At 45.0% G+C, this 21,323-nt stretch overlaps 1 protein-coding gene across 3 annotated transcripts in view; it reads right to left on the bottom strand.

Annotated features, from left to right (window-relative positions):
* The window catches only part of LOC115091195 (laminin subunit beta-2-like), a 90,657-nt gene extending 70,929 nt beyond the window's left edge, over positions 1–19,728 (bottom strand). Inside the window, exons 1-2 of one of the 3 annotated variants that reach the window (XM_029601223.1) lie at positions 19,627–19,728; positions 16,959–17,046 (exon numbers count right to left, since the gene is read on the bottom strand). In XM_029601223.1, coding sequence (XP_029457083.1) covers positions 16,959–16,986 — 28 coding nt within the window. In that variant the 5' untranslated portion in view covers positions 16,987–17,046; positions 19,627–19,728. Of the gene's footprint in view, positions 1–16,958; positions 17,047–19,512; positions 19,532–19,626 lie in introns of those variants that run through there. The other 2 variants (XM_029601225.1, XM_029601224.1) reach the window with 2 other exon arrangements.
* Between the last annotated feature and the right edge of the window lie 1,595 nt (positions 19,729–21,323).

Raw genomic sequence — 21,323 nt, 5'->3', positions numbered from 1 at the left:
TATATTATTTTTGTGTTTGTTTACCTTTATTTAATTCTAATTCTAATTTTGAGTTTATGTAACGCTTTCCTGGTCCATCAAAAGACCACCCAAAATGCAGTTTACAATAATAATAATAATAAAAAAAAAAAAAAAAGTCAAAATACAAAATCAAACACATCCTACATAATAAAAAGCCTCCTTGAATGCATAATCAAATTTACACACACACAGAGAGATGTAAAACCAGTTGAAGGACATCCCGACGTATGGGGGGTGTTTGCAGCCCTGTCTCAGACTCTCGTGTCTCACTGTGTAGCCAGGGTCAAGCACAGGGCAGAAAGGCTGGGCCCAAGCCAAGAACCCCAACATCTTTCCCCACCTTGTGACCACAGATTGAAGCAAGGGAGGAGACACCAAAGGTTCTGACCCTTGTTGGTAGGACTTTGGCTAAAGTCCTGATTGGGTGCAGGATAAACTCCCATAATTCCTGTGGTTCAACTAACCAGCTGCAGGCTCCCAGCTCTTCACTGAAGTTCTATAAAAACACTGGTATCCCAGAGATAAAACCACCCATTATCTTTAGAAATTAAATGTTTTGGCAAAGGGGCTCGGTTTGGTATTCTTCCTTGTAGGATCCTCCTGTCTGTTTAGTTGCAGCTGCCACAGGGCCGGTGCTTCCATTAGGGCAACCTAGGCGGTTGCCCAGAGCACCAACATTTGGGGGGGGGGGGGGGAGGGGGTGGCAAAATAAGCCAGTGCAAAGTCCCGAGCAGTGCAGTGCTGTGCCGGGGCCAATACCGTCCCAAAGAAGGAAGCGCCGGGCTGGAGCTTCTGCCAAGAGGAGTTTGGGGGAGAGGCTGCATGACCAAAGCTTTGCCTAGGGTGCCGAATACTCTGGCACTGGCCCGGAGCTGCAATAAATTGCAGTGCTTGGCAACATGGAATAGACTTAGTTTTTGGGTACTTGCCAGGTTCTTATGGCCTGGATTGGCCACTGTTGGAAACAGGATGCTGGGCTTGATGGACCCTTGGTCTGACCCAGTATGGCATGTTCTTATGAGATTTTCAGCTCTGCTTCACAACAAATTGCTGAAAAAGCAAATATGGCAATTTGTGGACAAAAAAAACAAAAAATAACTTCTTTCTACAAGATGGGCAAAAAAAAACAAAACATGCTGAGGAACCTGGTAAAAAAAAAAATGTGTTGCATTTCTGGCCCTCCTTAAAAAAAAAAAAAAAAAAAAGAAATCTCAGGTCCCTTCTCTCTCCTCCGGTCTCCAAGGAGGAGGAGGCAATGACTGGATTGTTGGAAGTCTCTTCCCTTCCTCTTGATTTTAAGAGATGACCTCCTCTTTGCACCTGTATGTGCTCTGGTTTGCACAGCTGTCTGCTCTGCATCTGGATAGCAAGCGAACTCAGCTGTTTTTGGCTGGCATCCTCTATGATGCGCTAGGAGGGGAGCGTTAACCAGAGGGTGTCCTGCAGTTACAGGTTTTTTGCTACACCGGTAGACCATGCCAAACATTTTAAGCAGCACTTTAAGGTCTGAATCAGCGAGTGCTGGTTTGATGTTTATATACCTCTTTACTGGCTCTGCTACAGAAGCAGGTTTCTAGTCTGAATCATCTGCAAACTTGCCTTCGCCTCCCCTCTCCTAGACTTTGATTGTTGTTATAAAAAAAACAATGGGTGTGGCCAAACTATGATGAATGTCTCCTCCCAAGGGAAGCACTTGGGCAGGCTACGCTGTTACTGCATTAACCCAAATGGCAAACAACCACGAACGATAAAAAGCTGGAGCCAAGGCATGTGCTCCCTGGGGACGGGTGGACGCTGCTTGGCCGAGGCGCTGTTAATATACAAACTACACGCCGAATTAGAAGACTGGGACTGCAGAAAAATGTATTACTTCGCTGTAGTCTCCATCGCATTTCATGCTTGCTTCCCTGCTATTCCCTGGGTGTGTTGCTTCTTGGGGTTGCTGCCTCCTATTTTACACCGGCGTCCCACATCTGGCACATTAGGGCACTGGTGGTCAGTGATACATGGCCATGGGAAAAGCAGGAGAAAGCGCTCACTCCCTGCAGGGGCTATTTGAATATTTTACTACCCACAGAGACCCCTAACTGTCGGCGCTATATTAGTTACAGCCACTGCAGAACACGGACCATTTTTACAAGAATCCTAAAAGTTAACAGGTCTTCAGTAGCACTGACAGTAGGGTCATCCAGATATTTTCATGAGGTTGGACGCATAATACTGATATCTCCTACAATTACGAGACTGATATTAAAAAAAAAAAAAAAAGGCTGAGAGCCTCGATTTAAGTATTTAAGTTAGGAGCCTACATTTTTAGCTGAAAATTCACCTAACTGCTATTCAATTTCATAGATTTAGGCTAAGCTCCTGACACTTTTTCTCTATCCTAACTCTGCTCACATAGCCACCCACCTTCTAAGTTTAGGTGCTCAGCCCTAGTAAATTTTCAAATGGGCCAATTTAGAAGCCTAACTCCAAAAGTTAGGAGCCTAAACCTTTTGAAAAATCAACCTCCAAGTTCTGCTAATTGACTTCCGTGAAATGATCACTTTTATTGATGCATTATGGTGTAGTTTGAGTAATATGATATATTTTGCTGCTGGTATATGCTTTAAGTACATTTTGTAGAAAGGCATGATATAAGCCCAAGATTACATTAGACCATTTGGCACCCCTGAAGACCCTTAAGGGGTAATTTTCAACAGGATTTACACATTTTTAACTGGGTTTTACATGTGTAAATGCACTTTATGCGTATAAATGGGCTTTTAAAAATTACTACAATATATGCCATTGAATTGTCAATTGGTTTTACATGTAAGTACACTTTAAGGGGTTGATTTTAAAAGTGTTGCTCATGCAAACATGCTAATATATGCGAGCGTGTGGGTCTCGCAAGAGCAACACGGATTTTAAAAACCACGATTTATGTGCATATGTGGGCATACATAAGCAAAAACTAAGGGGGCGGGACATGGGTGTTCCGAGGCGGGGCCAACTGTTTTGTGCTTAACTCTATATTTTAAAACTGGAGGCTGCAACGCAAGGTGGCTTGTTAGCTGTGTAATTTTACTACTGCTCCTGATGAGGAGCAACTCTGCAAGGGGGGGGGGTCTGGATCAACTGGAGGGGGGGGGGGTGCAGGATGAAGAATCAGAGGGCTCTGGATGACCTTGAGATTGACGGGGCAAACTGGTGGACTAACTGGAAAAACTGGGAATGTCCCTCATGCGAGCACGTTTTAAAATTTGCTTACATACGCTCATTAAAGCTGGCAAAGTCCTATGGAAGATACGTGAAGCAGGTTTGCTTGAGTAACCTCTTAAAATTAGGAGCATATTTACGTGCAGTAGATGTATTTTAAATCATATGTGCACAAGTGCACGCATGATTTAAAATTGCAGCATATCTCCGCTCACAAGCCGATACATGTTTGTATGGGCACATGCATGCTCATTTTAAAATTAGCCTATAAGCACATAAATGGGTTTTTGAAAATTGCTATGATAGTATGTTACATCTGAAAGTGTAGTTCCTTTGAAAATTACATCCAAAATGTTAATTTCTACTTTACATCACCTTCTAATTACATATATATGCTTCCTTCCTTCAGCCTTGCCCTCCAATGTGAAGAAAGGTCCAATGTGATCATGAAAGTCCATGCAGTGCATTGAATGACTCTAAGGCTTTGCCCTATTGAGAAGCTACAGAGGTAGAGGAACTTAAAAAGATAAAGTCCTTTCATGTTTAACAGTTTTGACTCCTTTGAGAGCTTTAAACTGAAAGAGAAAGCTAAAAAGATAGATTAAAGAAAGACAATCCATAATCGAGTTTAAGCATTTGGTTGTAGATGAAAGATGTTACCCTAGTACAAAAGTCTTTAATAATTCCATTAACAGTGAAACCAAATACTTAAAATTGTTTTTTTACCTTGCTGGGCAGACTGGATGGACTGCTTGGGTCATTTTCTGCTGACATTTACTATGTTACTATGTTTTCCATCTATTTGCTATTTAATTCCTAGTGAGATCTGAGTCCTTAAAGCTGTTGAAAGCTCCTCCTACTTAGCAGCTTCCCATATCAATACCCAGAATAAATTGGATGTTGAGCCTCAACAGCATCCCATGCAGACATCTCACCCACACACGAAAGCAAGAAAAAGGTGGCCCTGCAATTCAATGCCTCTGGATATTATAACAATGATTCCAACTTCTTCAGTACCTTTCATCTGAATGTGTATGCTGTACAAATGAATACTTTATAAGTAAGTACAATATATTCACATCCATATGGATAAGCATGACAACTGGAAAGAGCCAGCACAGATTCAGCAAAGGGAAGTCTTACCTATTAGAATTTTTGAAGATGCAAATAAACAAGTAGATATAGGGGGAGGTGGACCCCCCTGTGCTGAAGTGTGGTTGGCTCAACCTAGAGAGTGAACCCTCTAGGTCCACACCGGTAGCAGGCAGATGAATCCTGGGACAGGGCTGGACTGGAGCTTCACCTACACCAGCCCCTTTCCCTGCAGGTTGAGCCCTTAGGTTTGGGGGCCGGCAGAACTTAGGCGAGAGTCCCTCAGGGTACGGCGAGATGGAGAGTCTGGAGTCAGGCTGGGTCAAGTCAGGCGGCAATCAAGAGTGGCCAGTGTCTGGACTGGAGTCAGAGGCGGATGGCAGGCAAGAATGGTCAGTGTCCGGGCTAAGGTCAGTGGCAGGCAAGAATGGTGAGTGTCCAGGCTAAAGTCTGTGGTAGGCGGCAGGTAAGAATGGTCAGTGTCCATGGTAAGGTCAGTGGCAGGCGGCAGGTAAGATATAGTCAAGGTCCAGGCAGAAGTCATATCTGGGTATTCAGTCCAAGGAGAATGCAGGGGCAAAGGCAGGTGGACTGCTGAGACAAGAAGGCTGGATGAGATGAGACAGGCTGGAGAGGCAAGGCAGGGCAGGCTGGAGAGACAAGGAAAGGCAGGCTGGAGAGACAAGGAAGGGCGGGCTGACACAACGAGGCAAGGCAAAACAAGGAGACAGGAACGCTGGCACCACATACTTCTTTGACAGCAGGAGACCTGTTGTTGAGGTGAGGAGTAGGAGTCACAGCTGGGTTTATATACCCAGCTGCATGACATTATCAAAGGGTGCTGGCATTAGCCTTTTCTGCTGCGGAGCCTTTTAAAGGCTGGCGTGCCATGCATGAGCATGCACCTAAAGGACAGCATGGCATGTCAACAGAGAAGGATCCACTGGCGGCATATGAGTCCTAAAACAGGGACGATGGCATCTTTGGCACTGGAGAGCGAATCGGCCAGTCGTGGGGCCCTCTCACAACCGACCAAATGTAACAGTAGATAAGGGTGAGCCAATCGATATAATGAATATAGATTTTCAGAAGGCATTTAACAAAGTCCCTCCTGAGAGACTCCTCAGGAAATAAAAAAGTCACGGGATAGGAGGCAAGGTCCTACTGTGGGTTGGTAACTGGTTAAAGATAGGCAACAGAAAGTTGGACTACATGGATGGTTTTCCAGTGAAGAGAAGGTGAATAGTGCAGTGCCCCAAAGATCTGTACTGGGACCTCAGCTGTTTAACATATACATAAATGGTCTGGAGAAAGCAGATACAAGTGAGGTGATCAGATTTGTAGATGATGCAAAATAAAATTATTCAAAGTTTTTAAAATATGAGCCAGAATCTGAGGAACTGCAAAAGGACTTTTCCAGACTGGGCATCTGTGTGGTACATGTAACTTAATGTGAACAAGGGCAAGGTGATGCACATAAGGAAAAATGATCCAAACTATCGCTACATATTAGGAGTCACTACCCAGGAAAAGGATCTTGGAGTCATTGTAGGCAAAATGTTGAAATCCTCAGCTTGGTGTGTGGCAGCAATCAAATAAGCAAATAGCCTGATAGGAATTATTTGGAAAGGAATGGAGACTAAAACAGAAAATACCAGAATGTCTCTGTATGGATCCATGGTGTGCAGTTCTGGTCATCCCAACCAAAATAAGCAGAACTAGAAAAGGTAGCGTGTTAGGATTAGTAGGTATGTGGGCCCTGGGCTGAGGTGAGAGATGGTACCACCCACAGGGAGGAGCCCTGTGAGCCTCACTGTCGGGAGGCGAGGTCTCAGCAGACGTCTGACACAGCTGTGGACCATCAGAGAATAGAGAGGCACTGTCCGTGAAGCAGGGAGTGTAGGAGAAAGTCGCAGAGTCTGTGCGGAGGAATACCTCTGTGGAAGATACGGCAATGGTCTGCAGTGCGGGGTACACCGGTGAGGCTCCTCTGTAGAGATGTCATGGTAGTGGTCCGCAGCACAGGGTACACCGGTGAGGCTCCTCTGTAGAGATGTCAAGGTAGTGGTCCGCAGCACAGGGTACACCGGTGAGGCTCCTCTGTAGAGATGTCATGGTAGTGGTCCGCAGCGCGGGGTACACCGATGAGGCTCCTCTGTAGAGATGTCAAGGTAGTGGTCCGCAGCGCGGGGTACACAGGTGAGGCTCCTCTGTAGAGATGTCAAGGTAGTGGTCTGCAGCATGGGGTACACCGATGAGGCTCCTCTGTAGAGATGTCACGGTAGTGGTCCGCAGCGCGGGGTACACTGGTGAGGCTCCTCTGTAGAGATGTCACGGTAGTGGTCCGCAGCGCGGGGTACACCAGTGAGGCTCCTCTGTAGATGTCATGGTAGTGGTCCGTAGCGCAGAGGTATTCACAGTAGTAGAGGGGAGTCCCGGGAAACTAAGTAAAGATATTCTAAGGCCGTAGGCCCTCCGAGGAGTGGATAGCCAGAGACGAGGAAGGGCCCCCGAGGAGCGGGTACCCAGAGCGTCTCACGCCAAAGGAGCAGGAACTGGAACGGGAGGTCTGTAGCAAGCGAAGTGGATTCAGCAACAAGGGAACTCGTTGCCAAGTCGTCGGTAGGCAGGGCCAGCCAATTTAAATATCCTTGAAGACTGACGTCATCCGGAGGGGATGCCCCCGAGGTTCCCGCCATGATGTGCTTATTACTGGCATGTGCGCCTAGGGAATTCCGAAGGCAAGATGGCGGTCGGCAGCATCCGCGGTGTCCAGGGTGGCCCGGGAACGGTAGGCAGGTCGGTGGTAACTGGCGGAGGCTGCAAGTCTTCCCCACGGAGTCAAAGCTGCAAAAAAGGAGGTGAGGAGCGGAGGTCACAGCCGTCTGCGACCGACGGGCGTAAGATAGAGAAGGGTCACAAAAATGAAAAAGAGGTGGGAATGTCGCCCTTATGAAGAATGGTTAAGCATGTTAGGATTCTTCAGTTTGGAAATTTGGTGACTGAGAAGGGACCTGACAGAGGTTTATAAAATCATGAGTGAGGGGGAAACAGGTCAATAGGGAATGGTTTCTTATCCTTTCAAATAGTACTAAAACTAAGAGACACTCCATGAAACTAACAAGTAGCAGGTTTAAAATAAATTGGAGGAAGTAATTTTTCACTCAACACACAATAAAGCTGTAGAATTTGTTGCCAGGGAATGTTATCAAGGCATCTAGCATAGCTGAGTTAAAAAAGGATTTAGATAAGTTCCTAGAGAAAAAGTCCATAAATAATTGTTTGACTGGTAGACTTTGGAAATCCCCCACTTATCCCTGGGAGTAAGCAAAAAGGAATGATCTATTCTTTGGGATATGCCAGGTACTTCCTAATGAGTAATGACCTGGATTGGCCACTGTCAGAGACCGAATGCTGGGTGCAGTGGACCTTTGATCTGACTCTACTTGGCACAACTTATGTTCTTATGCAATAGGCTCCCAGTTTATATGAGACCTTAAACAAATGCTGAAGGCCTTGATCCTGCTGCTTTGGCTCAGTTTGCACTGCCTTTTACTCACTTGGGTTCCCTTAGTGTAGTTAATGAAGCACACAAAGCTTGCCAGAAGCTGAGTGTCACTCTCGGAAGTGCAGGAAGAGACAGCAAAGGCCAGTGAAAAAGCTAGTATGACCCCCTCAAGGGTCAAAGCACCCCATTTTGCAGTTGTGTGCAACATACTTTGATTTTTAGTTCTGAACATTTATCCCTAAATATAGAAGGAACAATATTCTTATTATTCTCCAGCAGGAGTTGGGTAGACTGAAGCCCAGGGAGACAGAAAAACTTCTCCAGGGTCACACAGAGAGTCAGTGAAACAGGTGAGTCTCAGACACCTTTTCCAGGATTTCTCCTAACTTGCAGTTCAGTCCTTTAATTAGAAAACAAATCTTCCTAAAGATCTCTCCAGATCTTCCTAAAGATACTTCTCTGGATACTCTAGATACAGGTGCATGGTGACAATAATGTCTGAAACACATCTCTGGCTTTCCCATCCTCACTGAAAGACCCATGACCGGATTATGCTTTGTTTATAGTGTGGGGAAACCAGTTTGCCTCTCACTGATTGGTTAATCCAAGCCTCCTGGGCCTAATCAAAATGTGAGGACATGTTTGGAGCTTGTGAAATGGGAGGATAGCCATAGATGGAAGGGGCAACCGAAGGTATCAACGTCAGAAAATTCCTCTCCCAGCAACCCAGCCAGCAATGGATTTCAGTTCGCTCGATGCAACTGTCCATGGAGGCTGCGAGTCAGATAGGCGGAGATACACGGCCCCTCCTAAGTTTCCAGCGTGAACTACTCACCCGAGGTTCATTCGGAGCCTACACTGAAAAGATGCATAGTGAAGCAGCTGTGCTACAGTACAGATAAACGTCCCTGCTCTGAAACCGTATTCCAGCCTCCAGACCAGGACAGATGTGCATGCACTGGAGTTCTAAACTCTTGCTTTCTAAGCTTACCTTTCTGAATCAATCTTGATGGCTCATGAGCTACCACTTGTAACCTGGAATGCTATTGTACAAATCTCTTTTTACTGTTGTAATCTTCGTCTTTTGTGCACATGCTGCCTTGGATGACAGGCTTGTAGTTGTACTATTTCCCATGCAGAACTATAAAAGCTTCTTTTGGGTTTCGGACACCAAAAATAGTCATATGATTGGATTTCAACAATGCGAATAGATGCAAAACAGGGCGAAGGAGTCACAGTGGGAGGATTTGGCATTAGATAGAGTTCTTGCTACTTTGCCAGTAGTGCCAGGCTGTTTTTACTGCAGTGCGCTCTTTCTCTCTCTCTCTCTCTTTCCCGTACGCTCCCCATCTCAAAGTCTGACAAAGGGAGCCTTCCCCATTGCTAGACTTCAGAAGGGCCGGGCTGCCTTGATTGGTTTCCCAGGCCTAAAGTTACTGCATTCCCTGGCCTGTTCTTTTTAACTCTTTGTTTCCCTGCCCGCCGCTCACAGCTGCCCAACTGGAATTAAAGGGTATCATTCTTAGCAGCGGCAACAGCTGGAAAAGCTGCTGGCTGCCTGCTGTTGGGCTTCTTAGCCCGCCTCCACCTAAGCTCCTGAGACCAGTGACTGCAGCCCAACTGCTAAACAACTCTTTCTTGCCGGTCGCTCTCCTTGAAAGATCTTTCTGCATCCAAAGAGAGGCCGTTTCTTAATGCTGATGAGCTATCCATGTGAGAGGTTGCATCTCTGCAATCGGAAAATTACATCTGCAGTTGGGCAACCGGAGCTGTGCACTCCAGTCCCTGAGCGTACAGCTAGGAGTGCCACTAAGTGCCACTAAGGTACTAAGACGTAACGAGGCAGCTGACTGATGCAAGCAAGGCAGGACAGTCTCTGTCTTATGCTGTGCCAGGAAGGCAGAACGCCGACTGTGAAGATGAAGCGCTTAGTCCGTTTAAATTTTGCAGTTGTCTGGGCCTCTTTTTACTTCTGTCTCTTATTCTGATGGTATCTGTTTTGTTTTCAAAATGTCCAGCTTGCTGCCCCTTTCACCTGCTCTCTTCTTCTAGAGCTGTGAATCAGACTCCACTCTTCGTTGCAAGTCACAATGCTGCTGCTGCTGCCAGGAGAATGTGAAACTCCCTAAACTTTAAGGGGCAGATCTTCAAACCTGCGCGTGGGTGTAGATTTGTTCGCGCAACCCGGCGCGAACAAATCTACGCCCAATTTTATAACATGCGCGCGCTGCTGCGCGCATGTTATAAAATCCAGGGTTGGTGTGCGCAACGGGGTGCATAATTGTGCAACTTGCGCGTGCCGAGCCGCGCAGGCTTCCTCCGTTCCCTCGGCGGCCGCTCCAAAATCGGAGCGGCCTCGGAGGGAACTTTCCTTCCACCCCCCACCTTCCCCTCCCTTCCCCTCCCTTCCCCTATCTAACCCACCCCCCAGCCCTATCTAACCCCCCCCCTACCGTTATCGTTGAAGTTACACCTGCCTCTGGGCAGGCGTAACTTGCACGAGCCGGCGCGCCATCCCCCGGCATGTCAGCTGTTCCGGAGGTCTCGGTCCCGCCCCCGGAATGCCCCCGGGCCGGCACCCTGCCCCCGGCCCCGCCCCCGGAATGCCCCTTTTTCGGAGCCCTGGGACATACGTGCGTTCTGGGGCTTGCGCATGCTGCCAAGCCTGATGCAAAATAGGCTCGGCGCGCGCAGGGGCAGATTTTCTCGGGTTACGCGCGTATGTTACGTGCGTAGCCTTTGAAAATCTGCCCCTATGTGTTAAAACCAAAACCTGGTTTCTGTGCCTGGAATGCCAGGACGGAGAAAGCATGCTGACATGGAAAGTCTGGACACATCACCGATCTTTCATTTAATATCCTGGAATAAGCAGCTTACTTTTACTATATATTTTCCTGTACCTTTGGCAGTGTGGGCACATCACATTCCCATTTGTATTTTTTCTCCCTGGTGGAGCAACCTTACAGCACCAGCATAAGAACATAAGATATGCCATAGTATCCTGTTTCCAATAGTGGCCAAATCCAAGTACCCAAACATTAAATAAATCTCGAGCTACTATTGCTTATTAATTAATAGCAGTTTGTGGATTTATCCTCTAGGAACTTATCCAAACCTTTTTTAAACCCATTTACAGTAACTGCTGTAACCATATCCTCTGGCAATAAATTCCAGAGCTTAACTATGCACTGAGTGAAAAAGATTTTTCTTCGATTTGTTTTAAATGAGCTACTTGCTAACTTCATGGAGTGCCCCCTAGTCCTATTATCTGAAAGAGTAAATAACTGATACATTAACGTGCAAGCCCTTTCATGATTTTGGAGACCTCTATCATACCCCCCCCCCCCCCCCCCCCCCCATTCATCTGTTTTCCAAACTGAACAGCCCTAACATTCCTAGCCTTCCCTCAGAGGGAAGCCATTCCATGCCCCGTATCACTTTGGTCGCCCTCCTCTGCATTTTCTCCAGTGCAACTATATCTGAAGTCAGGCTCACCGGTTTATAGTTTCCTGGATCACCCTTGGAGCCCTTTTAAAATATCGGGGTTACATTGGCCATCTTCCAATCTTCAGGTACAATGGATGATTTTAATGATAGGTTACAAATTAATTGAAATAGGTCTGAGATATAATTTTTTAATTCTTTCAGAACCCTGGGCTGTATACCATTCTATCCAGATAATTTACTACTCTTCAGTTTGTCAATCTGGCCTACTACATCTTCCAGGTTCACCGTGATTTGGTTCAGTTCATCTGAATCATCACCCTTGAAAACCATCTCCGGATTGGGTATCTCCCCAGCATCCTCGTCAGTAAACACTGAAGCCATAGAAATCGTTTAATCTTTCCGCGATGGGCTTATCTTCTCTAAGTATCCCTTTAACTCTTCAATCATTTAATGATGCAACTAACTCCCTTGCAGGCTTTCTACTTCTGATATATTTAAAAAAGATTTTATTGTGAATTTTTGCCTCTATGGCCAACTTCTTTTCAAATTGTCTTTTAGACTGCCTTTTCAATGTCTTACATTTAACTTGCCAATGTTTATGCTTTATCCTGTTTTCTTCTGATGGATCCTTCCAATTTTTGAATGAATCTCTTTTGGCTAAAATAGCCTCTTTCACCTCACTTTTTAGCCATGCTGGCAATCATTTGACCTGCCTTCTACCTTTCTTAATGTGTGGAATACATATGGACTGTGCTTGTAGGATGGTATTTTTTTTTTAACAATGTCCAAGCCTGTTGCTCACTTTATATCTTTGTAGCTGCACCTTTCAGGGTTTTTTTTAAACTATTTTTCTCATTTTATCAAAGTTTCCCTTTTGAAAGTTTAGCACGAGAGCCATGGATTTGCATACTGTCCCCCTTCCAGTCATTAATTCAAATTTGATCATATGATCTCTATTGCCAAGCAGACCCACCACTGTTACCTCTCTCACCAAATCCTGTGCTCCACTGAGAATTAGATCTAAAATTGCTCCCTCTCTTGTCGGTTCCTGAACCAATTGCTCCATAAAACTGTCATTTATTCCATCCAGGAACTTTATCTCTCTAGCATGTCCTGATGTTTCATTTACCCAGTCAATATTGGGCGAATTGAAATCTCCCATTACTACTGTACTACAAATTTGGTTAGCTTCCCTAATTTCTCTTAGCATTTTACTGCCCTTCTTACTGTATTGGCCAGGTGGATGGTAGAATAGTCCTATCACTATCCCAACACACAAGGGATTTCTACCCATAAAGATTTGATTGTGCATTTAGTCTCTTGCAGGATCTTTATCCTGTCGGGATCTATGCCATCCCGGACATAAAGCGCCACCCCGCCACCAAGATGCACCTCTCTGTCTATGCGATATAATTTGTACCCTGGTATAGCTTATCCAATTGGTTATCCTCTTTCCACCATGTCTCTGAGATGCCAATTAAGTCTATGTCATCATTCACTGCTCTACACTCTAATTCTCCCATCTTACTTCTTAGACTTCTGGCATTAGCATACAAACATTCCAAAGTGTGTTTTTTGTTTGTATTTTTATTCTGCTTTTCAGTTGACAGGGATAAATTGGAATCTTTTAGCTCAGGTGAATTTTTAATTATAGGCACTTGGACTATTGTTCTTATTATTGGAAGCTTTCTGCTAGGATGCCCTAACTCTAATGCTTCATTACTATCCTTCGAAGATGCCTCCCTCTGAACCATGTGCTGCTGAGCGACTGTTGGCTTTCCCCTTTGCTCTAATTTAAAAGCTGCTTTATCTCCTTTTTAAAGGTTAGCGCCAGCAGCCTGGTTCCACCTTGGTTAAAGTGGAGCCCATCCCTTCAGAAAAGACTCCCTCTTCTCCAAAAGGTTCCCCGGTTTCTTACAAAACTGAATCCCTCTTCCTTGCACCATCGTCTCATCCACGCATTGAGACTCCAGAGCTCTGCCTGCCTCTAGGAACCTGCGAGTGGAACAGGGAGCATTTCAGAGAATACTATCCTGGAAGTTCTGGATTTCAGCTTTCTACCTAAAATCCTAAATTTGGCTTCCAGAACCTCCCTCCCATATTTTCCTATGTTGTTGGTGCCCACATGTACCACGACAGCCGGCTCCTCCCCGGCACTGTCAAATATCCTATCTAAGTATGCATGTTACCAGGCGATCCTCACACCCACCAGCCACCCATTTTCACAGCAAATTCTGTTAAAATGTCACACAACTATTCAATATTTCTTTTAAGTCTCTCAGGAGTTCAGATAATTAAAAAATGTTTTACCAAAAGCATTACAATTTAAAAAGCAATACAGTAGGGAGCAGGAAGGCAGCCATTTTAGTTTCCAAAAACTTCCAACTCCCATGATGCATTGCAATTGATGTCATGCAGCCCAGGAGGCATATATGAATATGAGGAAGGAAGGAAAAACAGTGGCAACAATTGTTTTCCTACATTATTTGAAACAGAAAACCATGAAATCAAGCAAATGTATGACTCTAGAGGGACATTTCTCATGTGCCTTGTGGTTTGACAGATTTACAATCACCACAAACCAAATGTACTGCAGATGTTATGTGGTTGAGCCAGAGGTGACATTTTTGCTGAATCATGCTGGATCACTGATCAAGAACCTTTTTGAACTGCACCAAAAAAAATTGCTTCCTTTTCCCTGTTGTACCTGGAAGGGAAGGTGGAGGCTGCCATCAGCCCTAATCTGGAACCATATGGTTTTTTTTAGAATATCACCAGTGGTGAAAGGGCGACTCTTACTGGCCAGAAGAGGGCACTAAAGGTTGGAGGTTGGAGGAAGCTTCTCTTTCAGGAGAAACTAAATCTCGCCATCCTCTTAAATTGTGAGTGTCGGGGGAACAGTTCTCTATTTGCTTCTTACTCCCTCTTCTCTGTGTCCTTTCCCCTATTTTCTCTCTCTCTCACTCTTTTACACATCCTCTTTTTCTCTCAGACCTTTTCTCAGCTCAATGCCAAAAGTGGTGTTGGCATTATAGGTTGTGCACGGTTTCTCCCTCTGCCCTCTCCCCCTCCTTTCTCTTCGTGTGCTTCTTTTCCACCCACTGCTGGAAGTAAACAGAAAGCCAAAGCCCAGGCTTCCTGGCTGAGCAAGCACTTCCCTAATAAATCAAAGCTGCTGAGGGCATAGGAGGGAGAGGACTCGTGTAACCAGTCAAGGACAAGAAGGCTTAAGAGGCCAGACACTGTCCAAATATTGCAGATGAATGCTGGGACTAGGAAGACCTGCTAAATAGAGGATTTCATCTCATCTTTCCTTGCTTTCATTCTCCCCAACTCTAACGACCAAGCCACAGGATCACTGCCAATAATGGCAGAACAACTCATACCTTGAGAAGACTTTCCCCTCGCTGAACTTGCAAATGCTGAACATTTTCTGCACTAAATATCGCCTGATGTGCTTGACTATATAGAGAGGATCTTGTTATGAGCAATTGAAATGAAAAAAAAAGTGATTGCAGGCATAAACAGAGTTGTTCCATGCAAAAGAACTGGGCCCTTATATCGAGAGCAATTTTCAAAGGCCATTTACCTGTGTAAAAAAAAGGCTCTTTGAAAATTGCCCAGCCTTATTGCAAGTAGAAGTGCATGTGTTGTGCCTCCTTTTACCCACATTGAGCAGAGGTGTTCCCAGGGCAGGGTTAGGGTGGGGAATGAAACTTAACGCAGTGCTGAGTTTTGTATTTTCAAACCTGGGTGCACCATTTTTCAGGGAAAAAGAATCCGCAGGAAAAGCAGGTTCGGTTCTTGACGGGTTCTTGTTCTCTGGAGGGAGGGGGGGAGTGTGTGTGTACTTTCCCTTTGAGATCTGGGGCAAAATCCACAGATAAAAGTACCCACTGACTTTCCATCACAACACACACGGGCCGATTCAGTAAAAACGCAGGAGAGTGGACGAATGCCCGCTCTCCCGGCGTGCGCACCGGCCCTTGGACGCGCAGATACTGTATCGGCCTGACAGTTTTGAAAATTGCTTTCATTGTGATCTGGAAACTTCCTCCACCTGTTCCCTCTTGCAGTGTTATGCACAACTGTTAACACGGATTTTATTATTTGCTGTATTTCTGCTTGGAAAATATTTATTTTTAAGAAAAGTGTTGTTCACTAGAGGAAAGTTAATTTAACTCAATACCGTCTGAGATTATTTAGGACTGAAAACATTTTATCTCTTTAGAGTCAAACACTAATGATCTGCATGACTTTAATTTCAGGAAACTGAGCTTCTAGTTCTGTTAACCACTTTTCACCTGAAATATAATATCTGGTCTATACAAAACTTCCTGAACTACTAATCTCTGAGAAAGTAGATTGAGAGGCAAAGAGGCAGTTGCCCGGTACATTTCTATTTCTTCGCACACCACTTCCCGGGGACTGCAGATTCATCCTGGTGCACCGGGGTCCCAGGCAGGCCAGACCAAGGGCGACACGCGCAATGAATATAAATGCAGAATCACCTGGGCAAGCTTCCTTCCGAGGCAGGAATGCAGTGATCTCCATCTTTTTTCCTGCCAGGAGGGAAGTGTTTATCAGGCAGAATCCAAGTGATTATAACATTGTAGTTTGGTTCAAGTTTGCTTTCACTGTGCCAATGGCTTTACTATTGTAATGTCCTGCTGACTGCGGTGCCCATCCCCCTCACCTGCAGCTGAGCCTGCCCCGGGACACTGTCATTGTGCCATCAACGCTGACATTTCTGCCGGGCCTGGTCTTAGGCGTGTTCTCACATGGGATCCCCGTGCTCTTAAAGGCACTGCGGCAGGAACTGCTCCACAGCGCGCACTTGTAAATCAATCACCAGGAGACATTTAATTCCTCCTGTGTAGTTCTCCATCCCTTCATCAACCAGTCTCCTGTTGCACCTTGTCCTGCTCTGCTACCGTCCTTCCTGCCCATCTGCCCTGGTTCCTGCCTCTTGTTTGCCTCTTCGCTATTACCTTGGACCATTTCTGACTTTGCCTTGCTCGCTCCCTGTCTCAGTCTCGGAATGGACCTTGACCTTGCCTTGCCTGCCGCCTGCCATGACCTGGGGATCAGAACCTGACCTAGCCTTGCTTGCCACCTACCACAGCCTTGGACTCGAAACTGTCTGACTCCAGTTTTGCCTGCCTATTTTGTTTCATGGTTGGTTTAGGTTGAAAGAAGACCAGAGGCTCAGCACGTTCGGCCCTCTCCTCATTTCCTAACAGTTCTTTCTGCGTACCAATCCTGGGGACGATTACACTGTCTGGGATTAGAAGTGGAAACGTCTGTGAGCTTGCTTGTTCAGCAAGGCAAGCCAATAGAGCTGGCAGCTAGGCTAGGATGTGGCCCTACAGTACAACAACTCTGAGTCCTGCGCAGAAGTCTGCAGTGGGAATCTGGGATATTGTTTTGCCTTCATACTAAATTTTCCTTTTTTTTTTTTTTAATTCCTCATGGTTTATTCTATCCTATTGGAACTGCATTTGCAGGGTCTCTCATGGTTTATGAATTTGAATGGAATACAACAATTGGTTTTTCCATCTATCCCAGGCAGACAGAAGTGACCAGTGCTTCCACTATCTCAGCCACTTTCTCCCCATTTCAGAGTCACTGGAGAGGGCCTCAGGGTTTCCCAGGACCTGTAAATTAAAAAAGAAAATGGACTCACCACTTAGCACCAACACTTGAAACTTCATTGGAAAGGGCTGATGTGGAAGACGTCTTCACTGCACTTACTGGATACCTCCTTCTTAAATCTATAAGGAAAGCAGCAAGACAAAGGCAACATATAAAGGGGATAAGGGAGAAGTCATGCTGCTTGTAGCCTGCCCAGCTCCTTTCCTCTCCCTGCTGAAGGTACATGCTGTTGGGATGCTCTCTTTTTAGGTCTCCTTATTAAACCAACACAAAAATCTCCATATTCTATGCAGGGCCTGGATTTCCTTCCTGTAGCAGGTTCACTGATATTTGACAGCTCCTAGGGAGGTAGATTAGGAGGCTGAAATGACGGAATCATCTCTACCTTTATTGGAAATGCATTTGAATCTTGGAACTTGCTAAGGAGAAAATGGAATACAGTTTTCTTAAACTGGATTAAAAAGAGTTTGCTGAAGATGGAGAGATGACAAAATATGATTGGAATATCAGAGATTAAACTCACTTGTTACAGTGACTGTATCAAATCTTGACAGCCCCCATAATAGTGACTGTATCAAATTTTGCCATCTCCTCCTGTAACAGTGACTGTAGCATATCCTGTCATCTCCTCCTGTAACAGTGACTGTATCATATCCTACCATCTCTTCCTATAACAGTGACTGAGCATATCCTGTCATCTCCTCCTATATCAGTGACTGTAGCAGAGCTTAAGCTCCTATAACAGTGACTGTAACATATCCTGTCATCTGCTCCTGTAACAGTGACTGTAGCAGAGTTTATGCTCGTATCACAGAGACTCTAGCATATCCTGTCGTCTCCTCCTGTAACACTGACTGTAGCATAACCTGTCATCTCCTCCTATAACAGTGACTGTAGCAGAGCTTAAGCTCCTATAACAGTGACTGTAGCAGATCCTGTCATCTCTTCCTATAACAGTGACTGTAACATATTCTGTCATCTCCTCCTGTAACAGTGACTTTTGCAGAGTTTATGCTCCTATAACAGAGACTCTAGCATATCCTGTCATCTCCTCCTGTAACACTGACTGTAGCATAACCTGCCATCTCCTCCTATAACAGTGACCATAGAAGAGCTTAAGCTCCTTTAACAGTGACTATAGCAGATCCTGTCAACTCCTCCTGTAACAGTGACTGTAACAGAGTTTAAACTCCTGTAACAGTGTAGCAGAGTTTATGCTCCTATAACAGTGATTCTAGCATATCCTGTCATCTCCTTCTGTAATACTGACTGTAGCATATCCTACCAACTCCTCCTATAACAGTGACTGTAGCAGAGCTTAAGCTCCTGTAACTGTGACTGTATCAGATCCTGCCATCTCCACCTGTAACAGTGACAATAGCATATCCTGTCATTTCCTCCTGTAACAGTGACTGTAGCAGAGCTTAAACTCCTATAACAGTGAGTGACTGTAACATATCCTGTCATCTCCTCCTGTAACAGTGACTGTAGCAGATCCTGTCATCTTCTTCTGTAACAGTGACTATAGCAGAGCTTAAACTCCTATATCAGTGAGTGACTGTAACATATCCTGTCATCTCCTCCTGTAACAGTGACTGTAGCAGATCCTGTCATCTCCTCCTGTAACAGTGACTATAGCAGAGCTTAAACTCCTGAAACAGTAACTATATCAGATCCTGCCATCTCCTCCTGTAACAGTGACTGTAGCAGAGTTTAAACTCCTGTAACAGTGACGGTAGCAGATCCTGTCATCTCTTCCTGTAACAGTGACTATAGCAGAGCTTAAACTTCTGTAACAATGTTTGTAGCAGATCCTGCCATTTCCTCCTGCAACAGTGACTGTATCTGATCCCGTCATCATCTCCTATGACTGTATCAGATCCTGCCATCTCCCCCTGTAACAGTGGCTGTAGCATATCCTGTCATCTCCTCCTATAACAGTTACTGTAGCAGAGCTTAAGCTCCTATAACAGTGACTGTAGTATATCCTGTCATCTCCTCTTGTGACTGTAGCAGATCCTGTCATCTCCTCTTGTAACAGTAATTGTAGCAGAGCTTAAACTCCTATAACAGTGACTGTAGCAGATCCTGCCATCTCCTCCTGTAACAGTGATTGTAGCAGAGCTTAAACTCCTGTAACAGTGACTGTAGCAGATCCTATCTCCTCCTGTAACAGTGACTGTTGCAGAGTTTATTTATTTATTTATTTATTTGATGAGTTTTATATACCGTCATTCGGTAGAGCTCCTATAACAGTGACTGTAGCATATCCTATCATCTCCTCTTGTAACAGTGTCTGTAGCATAACCTGCCATCTCCTCCTATAACAGTGACTGTAGCAGATCCTGGCATCTCCTCCTATAACAGTGACTGTAACATATCCTGTCACCTCCTCCTGTAACAGTGATTGAAGCAGAGCTTAAGCTCCTGTAACAGTGACTGTAGCAGATCCTGCCATCTCCTCCTGTAACAGTGACTGTTGCAGAGCTTGCCTGGGAGCCCGTTTTCTGTCTATATTTCCTTCTGTTTCTACTTAAGACTTGCGAAAGCAGGTGAATGTAATCTGAAAGCCCGGGCTCAAGCACCGCTTTTCCGTCCTGGTTTTCTGTTTGAGGCTGCATTTTCTCCCATCTGTAACGGATATTTCCATGAGGCTGGCGGAAAGGTTTTCTGCTCGGGTCCTGCGAGCTCTCACTTACCTTCAGCAGCCGCGGTCCTAGCTCAGCTGCCGCTCTTCTGAGCTCACTCCCAAGTTATTTCAAGTCAAAAACTTCTGTTGGGTTAAAAAAAAAACCACACACACAACGTCAGAAGAAGGGGGGTATTAAATTGTGGGCTGGACTTCCCAGCTGGAACAGGAAGCGAAGATCCAGAGCCAAAGTTAGACCTCCTGGTTTAAACAGGAATAATAGTTTCCTCTGACTCAAAATACATTGAAAGAGCTACGGGAAGGGAGCTGCAGAGAATTATTTAAAGATGTCTCGTTTTATTTATGAGCTTCTTTCATTCAATATTAATAAATCACGCTATATAGGAGTTGTTCTGTGTGTGTGTTTGTCATGCTGTACAAACCATGGCCCCGATGTGTGCTGGACTGTATATTTTTGTGCACACAACTTTACTCTCTATTTAATAAGGAGTTTAGCGCAAAAAAAACAAACAAACAACTGTGTGCACAAAAGTGAAAAACTGTGTGCACAAATTAGCCAATCTCATGTTAATGATGACATTAGCTATGAGCTATTAGTCTTCCAAACAAAAAGGTGCCAACGCTTATCTCAGATGTTCTTGACCCTGGAAATTTAACTTCTGGTGTTAATCTTTGGGACTGAATCTGGAGTTTGTGTGTGTGTTTTTGGGGGGGGGGGGGGGGTCCTGTACTCAGATTTTAGGTGCCGAAAATATGATTTGTGCCCAAATCATGTTTTATGTGCATTTGTTTCAGGTTAGCATGCTTTTTTAAACTCCTGATGCATTAGCATGCCATTAGCATAGGCGTTAACATTTTTTGTACCAGTACAGAAAATGTGCTAAGTTCACTGCACATTTTTTTACTTGTGTCCTATTACATCGAGTTTTTTATTAGCGCTGCATTTTCAGGATTTCTAATGTTTTATTTCATTTCCTTAGGGTCTGCTCTCAGTATCCCACCCAAAATTATGCTGGAAGATGAAATAAAATAAAGAAGATATTTTCATGGAACACAAAGGTAAACATTTTTGGGTGAATTTTAAAAGCCCGACGCACGCATCAACTAGGGATATGTCACGCCGGCGTGTGCCAAGTGGATTTTAAAAGCCGCCGGTATCCACGTGTACATGCTATGCACGCACAAATGAAAAGTTTCCAAAAAGGGGCAGGGAGTGGGTGTGGTCTGGGTGGGGCATGGGCAACTGGGATTTTAACATGAAATTTGCACATAAACACTTACGTGCACAGGCAGGTGCCAGGGTCCCCTGTCGTGTAACTTTACTTCTGCTATGGATGATGTGTAACTTATAAAACAAAACAATCTAGGCAGATCAGTGGGGTTTTAAAAGTCGGGGCTAACAGGGGGAAAGGGAGACTGTTAAACTAGTTGGGTTTGGAAGTCCTATTCCTTACCTGAGCAAATTAGGAATGAACAGGGAAAACTTGGTGTCAGCACAGGTGTCTATTAAAATCTTCCGACTTAAGCGTTAGAAGCTGTACTTGCACATTCAGGTGCGTGCCCACTTAAAATTAAGCATACATGCACATATACGTGCTTATATTATAAAATAGCTGCGTCCTGTGCCAGGGGCTGATGAACACCTGCACATATCCACCCATGTGCCGCTGTGAAAGTTAGCATCCCTCTGCGCATGCATAAAACGGTGTTCTGAGCATTGCCCAGCCTCTCTGTGTGTGAAAGAAC

The sequence above is a fragment of the Rhinatrema bivittatum genome, chromosome 4 (assembly GCF_901001135.1).
Source record: "Rhinatrema bivittatum chromosome 4, aRhiBiv1.1, whole genome shotgun sequence".
Classification (NCBI taxonomy): Eukaryota; Metazoa; Chordata; class Amphibia; order Gymnophiona; family Rhinatrematidae; genus Rhinatrema; species Rhinatrema bivittatum.
This window is presented reverse-complemented; position numbering and strand designations above follow the sequence as displayed.